At 36.6% G+C, this 11737-nt stretch overlaps 1 protein-coding gene across 1 annotated transcript in view; it reads left to right on the plus strand.

Annotated features, from left to right (window-relative positions):
* The window catches only part of LOC306880621 (myomegalin-like), a 66384-nt gene extending 55120 nt beyond the window's left edge, over positions 1–11264 (plus strand). Inside the window, exons 29-44 of the mRNA XM_079434254.1 lie at positions 2263–2504; positions 2605–2748; positions 3463–3651; positions 4563–4832; positions 4924–5055; positions 5173–5298; positions 5556–5745; positions 5875–5996; positions 6176–6304; positions 6417–6509; positions 6621–6817; positions 7609–7740; positions 7967–8105; positions 8182–8228; positions 9094–9184; positions 9550–11264. Of these exons, the coding sequence (XP_079290380.1) occupies positions 2263–2504; positions 2605–2748; positions 3463–3651; positions 4563–4832; positions 4924–5055; positions 5173–5298; positions 5556–5745; positions 5875–5996; positions 6176–6304; positions 6417–6509; positions 6621–6817; positions 7609–7740; positions 7967–8105; positions 8182–8228; positions 9094–9184; positions 9550–9740 (2434 nt within the window). The 3' untranslated portion in view covers positions 9741–11264. The remainder of the gene's footprint in view (positions 1–2262; positions 2505–2604; positions 2749–3462; positions 3652–4562; positions 4833–4923; positions 5056–5172; positions 5299–5555; positions 5746–5874; positions 5997–6175; positions 6305–6416; positions 6510–6620; positions 6818–7608; positions 7741–7966; positions 8106–8181; positions 8229–9093; positions 9185–9549) is intronic.
* Positions 11265–11737: the final 473 nt, after the last annotated feature.

The raw sequence follows: 11737 nt of genomic DNA on the forward strand, positions 1-11737 counted from the left end.
AGCAGCCCCCTGTACCGCAAATCCCTCTTTTCCTTCTCTCTGTGGGAATGGCAGGTGCAGAAGAGAGAGTTGGCCATTCTCAAGAAGCAGACAGAAAGGGAGAAAAGAATGCTACACAGACAGATGGAGAAGTAAGAGCCTTTAGAGTGTTTTATAGGTGTAGGTTTAAAAAAAAAAAAAAAGAATCATAAAACTTTAAGTTTAAAGCAATATTTGTGTTTTTGTACTCTACCGTTTAAGAGTTTGGGGTTGGTAAGACTTCTTAAAGGTTTTGAAAAACGTTTTCTGTGCTCATCAAGACATTTACTACAATTTATGTGTAGTAAATTACAGTTTATTACAATTTAAAACGATTGTTTTCTATTTTAGAATACTTAAAAATTTAATTTATTCCTGTGATGGCAAAGCAAAAAGTCACATGTTCCTTCAAAAATCATTCTAATATGCTAATTTGGTGCTTAAGAAACATTTGTTATAATTATCATTGTTTAATGTTTACATATATGTGCTGCTTCATATTTTTGTTTAAATTTCAGAAAGTTCAAATGAACAGCATTTATTTGAAATTGAAATTATTTTTAGAATTATAAATGTCTTTACTTTCACATTTGATAACACATCCTTGCTGAATAAAAGCAAAAAATTCCATCCAAAAAAAAAAAAACTGAGCAAATAGTTTTCTGTGCATTTTACATGAGGTGCGCTATTATATAGAGCAGTGGTCGGCAACAAAACTGGTCCGCCAGCAATAATATCTGGCCCGCGCCTGCAGCCAAATTATTTTCATAGCGGCTGAAATAGATTTGTCATGACAGCAACGGTTACTCACAATCAGATTACGGGAGCGGAGCGCGGAGTGGAGCGGCCTGATTTTGAATGGAGGGAGGAGCTTTTTTTAAAAGTCGGAGTGTCGTGGTTTTCACTCGCTCCGAGAGCGCTCCACTGCCGCTCCATCACGAGTACAATTCATGCCAACGGCCCGTAATATAACTGCATATTTAGCAAGAATTCACATGTTAAACATATTTAGCTAGCTTGATAGAGAAGGATCACTCAAATCAGACAGAATGTGAAGGCTGATAATTCTCGCTGCTTCACTCTGCTCACATATTCTGCTGGACACAGCCACAAATGTGGCTTTTTGATAATGACTGTCCTACTACAGGATTTAAACAGAGTAACAGCTCACTGCCACTTACCTTACAAAAGACACTGTAACTGTGTGTCAGGCAATTCTAGTTGCATTTTTTATCAAGTAATTTCTTAAATTATCCTTTGACTATGTTGACGATGCCAAACTTACTTGCCGACCCCTGATGTAGAGTGTAGGTGAATATGTAGTGTGTTTTAAAATCAGTCTCAGGATGTTCACAATCAGGACGTTGTCTTAGAAGACAGGTGTCTATGTTGATTGGTGATTGGTGTACATTTTGGTGAATATGACTGTGTGTGCATATAACTGAAAGATATTAGATTTGGAGAAGGAGCACATGTGAGAGAGGTGGCACAGACTGGAAGGATGCTACTGTGTGTTTGTGTGTGTGTGTGTGTGCACGTGCGTGTGTGTGTGCGCGCGTGCGTGCGTGTGTGTGTGTGTTTTGGCTCTGACAAAAAAAAAAACAGGTCCTAATTAATCCAGCTTAGAATGAATTGTGGGTACAAAATTAGCTCAGCATGCAGGACACACCTGGCACGTGGCAAACAGAATGTGGTGACAATATGCATGTACAACATGCTTAATTTGTATCCACATAAGCATAATAAACCCAAAACTCACTTTTATCAGACCCTGACATTTGCATAGTTTAGCAGTTTTGACTTACTGAAAAGGAGAAGCGTGGCACAATTGCTTCATCACATGTATGGCAAATTAACAAAAGTAATCATAAGTGGGAAATTGCAAAAGACTTTACTACTGTTTTGAATTAATTCTGAAAAGTGAGAATTTTGGTTATATTCTGACAATATAATTACAGATATCTTGTGTTTGTAGATTGCTCATTGTTTGTTTTTATCATAACCAGAGTAACTAGCCATGACTACAATAAGCAACAGGATGTTTTGTTGATCACTTGGTTTCTATTTCTGCAGCCCTGTCCACCGTGAAATCTGATTGGTCCAAAGTCACTGCTCCTCTTAACTATACTGTACATTAAACATCAAATATCTTCTGATTGGCTTACAGACACTGTCATCTCATGGTGAAAGATTAGCTCCATTTTAATACAAACAATGCTAAATGTCATTTTTGTCTGTTCTCAGGCTAAGTAAGGAGCTACAACAGAAAGACAAACTCATCGAGTCGCTACGCTCCAAACTTGACCAGCAGCAACGATCGGATACGCCTACTAGCATTCATGCCCTCTCTGTGGCCACAGATCAATCGGACAGGACCTCTTTTGTATCAGATGACCACGGCTCAACCAATGAGGATCTAGAGCTGTGCTCCGAAATAGATGCTGCCAGCGAATATGGCCAAGAGGAGGCAGCAAGAAGTGCCACAGGTTTTTGACTTCATTAACATCATATTTCTATATTTTATCATGTCTTCTTCAGGTTAGTTTCTCATCCACCTTTTTTCATTGTCCGCCTGTTTTGTTTTAGACTCACGTGATCATAGAGGCCCTGCCTCGTTACATACTTCCAATGCTCCATCTATCACTTCATCACACTGCCACCAGTCCTCCAATACCTGTCCCAGCATGCACTGCACACCACATAGGCTAATGGAAACCCAGGCACAGACAGGTAGGAAGAGTGAGGGGTACCAAATCACATGCCCTTTTCAGTATCTCTCATAACAATGATATTTTATCTCAATGTGCACTACCCTTCAAAAATGCGGATCAGATTTTTTATTTCTTTTTATTAATACTTTTATTCAGTGACAGTAATATATTTAAAAAAAGATTTCTTACTGTTTCTACTGTTTTTATTTGAAAAAAAAAAATCATTATGAATTTTCCACTAAAAAAAGAGTCCTGACAAAAATTCAATGCTCTTTTCACAAAAATATTAAGCAGCACAACTGTTTTTAACATTGATAATAATATATATTTTTTGAGCACTAAATCAGCATATTAGAATGATTTCTGAAGGATCATGTGACACTGAAGACTGGAGCAATGGCTGCAGAAAATTCAACTTTGAATCTCAGGAATAAATCACATTTTAAAATATATTGAAATAGAAAGCAGTTATTTTAAATTGCAATAATATTTCAAAATATTACTGTTTTACTTTATTTTTTATCAAATAAATACAGCCCTGGTGAGCATAAGAGATTTTCTGAAAAATAAGAATATAATACCGACCCCAAACTTTTGAATAGTAGTGTGTGTGTTTTTTTTTATTAATAGTGTATTGTAAGTTTGTTCCATAGACCAGCTGTAGCCTGCTTCTAGGCATTAAAAGTCTCATTGAATGAAGTATCTGTAGCTGTTTCTCTATGTGTCCCATCAGGCCTCTCTACTGTACCTCAGTCCAGCTCCATTTCTTTCTCCACCTCTCTCCACTGTCCTCAAATGTCTTCTCCACCTGTGTTTGATCCTCATACTCAACCGTTGAGAACCCGTCACCCTTATGGTGGGGGATTTTCACTGGCAGAGGTTCACCAAGAGCTTCAAATGCTCCAGAGACAGCTTGGAAACAGTGAGCCTCCATCTGAGTGTGTGTGGCACAGAATGATTCATACTAATTGTGTCACTGAATCAGTATCAGCAAGATTTGAACTTAACTGGAATAATGCTATTGCCAAATAGAAATAACAGAATGAATAAAGAAAACAGAAGCTAACACAAACTTTTTGTCAAACAAACCTAAGAAGTCATTGATGGAATATGCAGTTGTTGAAAGTTGAATCACTAATATGCATGCATAAATCATTTGCTTAATCTGTATTTTCCCAGTAAAAATATCTAAACATCCTCTATACAGGATTGAATTGAAGAGATGATTTACTAATGAAAAATAGATAGCATGCAAAATTTTATTTCTTGCGCCTAGATTTTCATGCATTACTGAAATCAGTCATTGTGATTTACATTTACATCTTCATCATGCTACTCATTTTTAACCTGCATTTTTTAAAAAGAAATTAATACTTATATTCAGCAAGAATGCATTAAATTGATCGAAAGTGACACTAAACACATTTTTACAACAAGATTAAATAAATCCTGTTCTTTTAACATGTTAGTAAAAACAGTTTCCTCAAAATTATTAAACAGCACAACTGTTTTCAACATTGATAATTAAAAATGTTTCTTGACCAAATCGACATATTAAAATGATTCCTGAAGGATCATGTGATGGAGTAATGGCTGCTGAAAATTCAGCTTTACCATCACAGGAATAAATTACATTCTAAAAGATTTTAAAAATAGAAAACCAATATTTTAAATTGTAATACTATTTTACAACATTAATGTTTTACTGTACTTTTGATTAAATAAATGCAGTTTTGGTGAGCCCCAAATGCTTTTACCGGTAGTGTATATACTCAATTTTTTTTTATTTTTTTTTTACATTGTCTCCAATAATATTTTCTTATCCCGGTACAGGCTACCATGGTCCTCAAATCAAACCCCTTCATGCGTTTCCACTGGGCTCCCATACTCAGCCTGACCATAGCAGCTTACACCCACTATCCCATCATGCCTTCGAACAGTCAACTTTCAGCAGCCAACACACCAGTCCAGCTATGAAATCAGGGGCAAGCCTTCTGGAAAGCAGTGCAATGTGGGATATGATGTATGGCCCAAGACCTTTAAGACCAGGCACGTATGGAGACGTGTCTTCTGGTTCCTCTGGATATCAGTCAGGCCATACAGGTTCAATCTCAAGAGTTAATTATAATGTTAACAAATTGTTGTCATATAATGTTTTGTAAAACTTATCCTGCTATTTTATTCGATGCTTTAGGCACAGACTTAATGGAAGAACACTTAAGGGAGATTCGCACTCTCAGACAGCGTCTAGAAGACTCTATCCAGACCAACGACCGTCTGAGACAACAGCTAGAGGAGAGACTGGCCTCCTCTGGGCAAAATGGAGGTCAGAGATTCACACAATCAAATTAATGCCTGGTCAGTGTGTTTATGTTGTAATACTTGTATGTATTTTTGCTCGTCTGTTTCAAATGTATCTATATTTTCTCCTACCTTTCACTAGCAGGGGGAGCGCCCACTAACATCTATATCCAAGGCCTTGATTCTGTCACTCAACTGTCCAATGAGATTCGAGTACTGAAAGAGGAAAATCATGCCCTGCAAACCCAAATCCAACAGGCCAGGACAGGTAAGATCTTAGTCCTGCTATTTTCATAAGGAATACCATCAGCAGTACTACAACAACTTTAGGTGCATTATTAAGCATATTTTCTTGTCAGTGTTCACAATGGAATAGTAGCTTAGTTCATACAGTATTCATTCTGTATAAGCATTCATCTTGGAAATTTAAATATATATATATATATATATATATATATATTAAACATTTTCAGTTGTTTTATTTATAGCTAAGGTGTTGTTTTATTGTGTCTGTTTCACATGCAGATGGCAGTAAAGAGATGGAGCGGTTGAGAGAGGCGGTTCTGTCTGGACGTGGCCAGTTAAAGCAGGCGGAGCAAGAGGTGGACAGGTGGGCGGGTCAGTGTAGTCGGCTCCAGTCTCAGGTTAGAGAGCAGGCTCAGGCAGTACTGCATCTCAAACAGGAGAAACAGAACAGTCTGGACAACAGCACCAGGTACAGTGTCAGATTACAATATCCTGTTGTATCTTCTCAAAATTTTAGTAGTAGTTTTGAGATTTGGCTCTTGACAAAAATGTGGCAGACTGCATTGAATAATATTAGTGTGTATACATCTGTGAACAGGCTACAGCATGAAGTGAATATTCTCCAGCAGCAGCTGAGTGAGTGTCAATGTCTAGTGCACACGCTGCAGTGTGAACTACAGGTGTATCAGAGAGTCTGTGGCACTACTGAGAGCAACACTGGTAAGAAACAAGTGCACCTGTCTGAAACTCAAAGCGATTAGATATTGCTCATTTTGCCCTACAACTAAATTGATATTTTAAAATGACTGAAATTTGTGTTATATGGAACAATTACAGCTAAAGTCCTGTGCATTGTATAAGCAGAGTATTAAAATGTCTTGTGCCCTCTACTGCTGTAGGCTCAGGATTGAGTTTGACCTTTGACCTACGAGAGCGAGAGTCTAACATACATTTGTTGGAGCAGCAGTTGAGAGAGAGGCTGGACCAGTGTATGCCCCGTCCCTCAGCCAGGAAACAGCTCTTCCACGGTGAGACAACTAATTATAATAATCAATCATGACTTTAATTTGCACGTTTGTGGATGCATTGTGACATATTTATACATATTTTCATTTACCCTGGTCTCACTGTCTGCTGTAGACCAATCACCATCTCCTCCTGTTCGAGATACAGGGTTCTCCAGCCCTGCTTCACCAGCTGTGGAAACAGATGAGCCAAAGTCTTCTGCTAGTGGTAAGAGTTTTATATAAAACACTTCTAATGCTTTATACAAGAGATAAAATTAACTCAAATATAAGTGCAAGACACAGAAAACTGATTAATCAATGCGTGTCTCCTGATTAGACTCATCTAGGTCTGGTGCTCAAGCTCTGGAGGCTGCGGCCCCTGACGGCTCCTTCGCCTGCAAGACTGGGCATCATATGATTGGTCACGTGGATGACTTCAGTGCCCTGCAGCAGCAGCTACTGGAAGGGAAGGTTGTTATCCGCAAGATGGAAGCAGCACTGCAGTCTAGCACAGAATCACCTAACCTTCCAGAGGTCAGAATATAGATCTGATTTCAGATGAAAGGCTGGTGTGATAATGAGTGGTTATATTTATTTAGCAGGGATGTCAAATTATTAAAAATAGAATTAAATTAATTGCATGGTATGATCATCAGTATAATCAAATTAATTGCATTTATCAGGGGAAAAGCCAATGGTTAAAAATAAAAAAATTTAAAATGAAAATTAAAAATATTTTTCAAATAAAAAAATCAAAAGAAAACACTCACTAAAAAAGTGAAATATTTTATTTAACCATTAACCCACATCAGTGAACCAGGAACATGAAAATACATTTCTAAATGATTGAAATATTTATCCTCAATATCCTAAATATTTTAATTCAAAGGCTGATAAAAAAGTTGGAGAAAAACCCTTTACATTAAGATTGGATTGCAGATGATGAGTCAAATTTAATAGATGTCACAAAAAGTGGTTATAGAAATCAGTATATAGTTTTATTTCCAATATAATTGAACATAAAAACATCACTATTTTTCAAATTGAAAAGTAATTAATCATACTAAATTAACATAGTAAATGAATATAAAATACACTTATAAAAAGAATATAAAATACACTTTTACTTTAAAAAAAGGAAATATTTATTTTTATTTAATTTTCATGTAAATGTGATTTAAATGTCTCTTTGTGACCATTTTTAATATAAATAAATGCACTTATCATATTTCATGTAATATTTTCCTGAAATTGAAAACATTAACTTGCTAAAAGGTTTGAATATTGCAAATGAATTGTCATTCACACGTGGTCTCTCTCTACAGGGTTTTATGAGGAACTTGCACACAAGCACTAAGACACTGAAGCAGATTCTGGAGGAGACGAGCTCTCTCTTAAGAATTTTCTGGAGGGCGGCTCTGCCCAGCACTGAGGCCTCGGCCCAGCAGCTCAAAAAGGTTAGAGGGCACTTAGAGAAACATTTCAGTTGTTACAATAGGTCTCGGAAACAAGACCCACTTTTGTGCTCCTGAGACATTATTTTGCATGCACCTGTTAGAGAAATATACACTGACAGCGACAGTTTTCAGCGCATCTTTGCATAATTAATCCATTTATAAAATCACACTGAATGTTGGTTATTTTTGTAATCCTAAAGAGTTTCTCATAAATGTGTTTGTGTAGGAGCAGTCTTTGAGAAAAGAGGTTGTCGCACTGAGGCGTAAGTTGTCAGAACAAGAGCAGCTTCTCAGGGACACGATGGAGAATCTAAGGACCTCCAGTCACACTAAAGACAGCATGGAGCAATTTATCGTCAATCAACGTGAGTTAATCTCTTCTCTCTTCTCTTTGTTGATGTTTATTGTTCTTCTCTTCACTTTATTTTCATTTATTTCTAGTGTCAAGAACACGAGATGTGTTGAAACAAGCTCGCTCAAATCTAGAGGTGAGGCTTTTCTATCATTCATAGGCTTTCCTTTTACAACCTTAGTGTTGGGCGATATGCTCTATAGCCATATCGTCCTATCATCAGCCTGTGAGATCACTGATACACAATATCATTGTGATAATTTGTTTAATTATTTACTTTAGTTGTTAAATAGTTAAGAGAGTGAATCAATTCCAGACTAAAAGCAGCCTAATTTGACTGTAAGCTATTAACTACACATTATACTATGACTGAATTTGTATTTAACATGATCAAAATTTAATAAAAACTATTGTAAGTTACTAATTACAATGCTTACATTTCCTCAGTTATTAAAACAGCAGCTACAGAAAACAAGCAAAGGACATTTACATTATCATAGAACATCATCACTGACTTCAGACTAGCATGAGTTAGTGCGTTTTAAAAAACACTTCCGTTATAATCAGTGAAGCTATCACACTCAACAAAACTCTGGTGTTTCAGCAATGACTCATCTGAGCGCCTCTGATTGGCTATTCCATTCAAAAGCTCAACAGAATCGTGTGTGATTGGTTATAATGTGCAATGCTGTAAAATGTTTACAAAAAAATACAATGGGACAAATAAGCCCTAATATTAATTCAACAACAATACTATCCTAATAATAATAATCATCTTGATATCGTCAGAGGCATCAGCCACATGCAATATCTCTTACTATCGTCGATACACAATACTATCTATCGGCACAACACTAGCCCAGATGGTTTTCAGTGTCTCAGAATAGTGTTTAGCTGAATAGACATTTCCCCGTCAAGGGAAAACCAACAGAGCTCCATCTCTGGTTCTTTCTCACCGGGTTATTTTCCTTCTCCTGTGTATGTCTTCTGAGTTATTCCAGAAGAATGAACTCAAGATTGCCTCTCTAGGCTGCACCCCTCTCCCTTCATCCTTCTATTCGGTCTCACCCACTCCTTCCTGGTCTGATAGAGGTACTGCGCTCTGGGTAGACGTGTGTGTTATTGTGTATGTGTTTGTCTGGCAACACATGCATGCTTGACCTAATGTCACGTAAGCAGATGTCTGACCATCAGCATGAAGTGTCGTCCACCTAAACCGAGGGGAATCCAGTCGGTCAGATGGGAATTGATCATGTCAGTCAGCTCTTTTATAATAACGTAGTCATCACATAGTATGCTGCCCTCTCTTGGCTTGGAGTGAAACTACAGAAGCAGTTTCTATTTATTTGTTTGTGCATAATCTAATAAAAGAACATTTGCTTTGTCCTCTAATGGCACAGTTCAGTATTAGTGATTGTAAGCTTCTTATCTGACTCTTGCTGTCACTCTTTGTTCAGGTGAGGTCTCAGGAGCCTCCCTCCAACATGCCTCCTCTCTTGGTTGGAATTTCCTGACCCCTCAAGCTCAGGATCAGCACAAATCAATGGCAGCCTCGTGGCCGGCACAGGGGAGTGACAGACAGCGCCTCCTACAGGTGTACTACAGAACAGACTCCAGACTGAGTGCTGCTGTCTCTCCCTCTTTCTGAGTGAATCAGAGTCGTATTATTTCACCCTAAGATGCATTAGATGTCCTGTGTAGATCTATCATTCTAGATCTATCAGTTAAGCTTTATTTACTACATAAAAAACACCAAAAAGCTCTCAAAGTTGCATTTGACTAGATTAGTATTATTGATGTTTGGATTAGCAATCATGTCTTCAACCAAAGTAACATCTTTTTGGTTTGCGTTTGGTGTTAGAGTTTATACTGAACCAGCAACACAATTTTACTGTGCTACCAGCCAGACCTGCTACACTGTAAATGAAAGTCGCCCCAGGGACGAGCTGAAGACCGATGGTGCAATATTTGAATTAGCCTGCTACTGAAGTCTTGAAATTGGAATATCCCAATAAGAGAGATCTTTGTTTGTTTTGTGTTATTGCCAAAGTTTGAGTCTATTGCTTTTAATGAACTAACCCTCTGCTGTGTTTTGTCCCATTAAACTTAATGTACATTTTTACTTTTTTCCCCCTTGAATTTAATTTTCTTTCTTTTATTGTTTTTTTTTATTTATTTATTTTTTTACTGTTTTTATGATTTTTTATGTATAATTTTCCTGTATTGAACAGTATTTTTTAATTATTTTTTGTTTTTTTTGTCCAAAAAAGGGAGAAAAACATCAGTGTTTTAGATTTCTATTTGCTGTATCAGCTCTTCTTAATGGACCATTTTTATTTTGTTTTATTGTTTGTTTCGCTTTTTGTTTTCTTTTCATGTATTTTATTTTGTGATTTGGTTTGGTTTGTTCATTTTTGTTTTGTTTCACTTTTTGTTTTCATTTGCTTTGTTACTTGGTTTGTGTTTTGTTTATTTTTTTGTTTGTTTTGTTTTTGTTTATATTTTCTTGTTTTGTTTTATAATAGGCTTGCAATGTCTGTAAACTGGTTCCCATGAGATAAAGACTCACTTGAAACATTATCTCAAGTTACTGAGTTAACATTACTGAGTTAAATAACTATTTTGTCAGACATTGCAGACAATTTTGCAAATTGTAGATTGTGAGAAACATAATGCTACACGTGCATAGCTTTACTGTTCTAACTGTATGTGTTTGAATGCCTGTTGCTCTTGCATGAACCACACAAATTACGCTGTCATTTGCAGTATTTCAGTATTCCACAATAGTGCTGGGGTTTCTTCTGTATATGTGTAATGATCTGGTGCCATTTTGTTTGCTTTGTATATTATGTATTTGTTTATGAGACACCTGTTTGCTGCTGTTATTAGGTCAGGCATGCACATGTTATGACAAAAGAGAGCCATGGGGTCATTTCAAGTCAACCTTGCACTCAATGTTCTTTGACAATCAAATAATTCTCAGAGAGGTTTGTAATTTTGGAAGTTCATTTGTTTAAAGTATTGGTAGCAAGGCAATTTGATTTAAAATTTCCCTTTGTAAATTAATGTAAACTGAGTGAGGGTTGTTAATGGGTAATGCATGTGTATTTCAGGGAAAAGTGAGGAGGAAACTCAAAACAAAAAGGGACAATTGAATAAAAAGGGAATCATATGTCTCATTGTGTATTTTTGTCTGTTCCAGTTGTTGGGTTTAATAATAGGTCTTTACACCAGCAGATGGCACAATACAGTTACTCCATGCATCTTACGACATGCTTAATACATCATGCATATTAGCCGCATCAGTGACAACATACTCAAAACCTTTAATCAGGAAGAAAGCATTCCTCTGTACTGTCCAGTACAATTTACTGCAGTTATTTAGAACAGCTTGCTGCTTAGTCTATTTGAATCCAACTGCATTCAACACAAACTGAGAAATCCAGCTTTTGTGTCAGAGTTGAATAAGCCAGTTCAGTTAACTTTTTCCAAGTCTTTAATCTTTTTGTAATTTGCCACATGCTGTTTAAATGGCTATTCATTTTGACCTTACCACATTGCCAAGTTTACATTATTCCAACATATTTAAAAGAAATTATATTACAACTTAACTGTTTTTCTTTTTCTTTTCTTTTTTGTATTTAA

Source organism: Barbus barbus (assembly GCF_936440315.1).
Source record: "Barbus barbus genome assembly, chromosome: 14".
Lineage (NCBI taxonomy): Eukaryota > Metazoa > Chordata > Actinopteri > Cypriniformes > Cyprinidae > Barbus > Barbus barbus.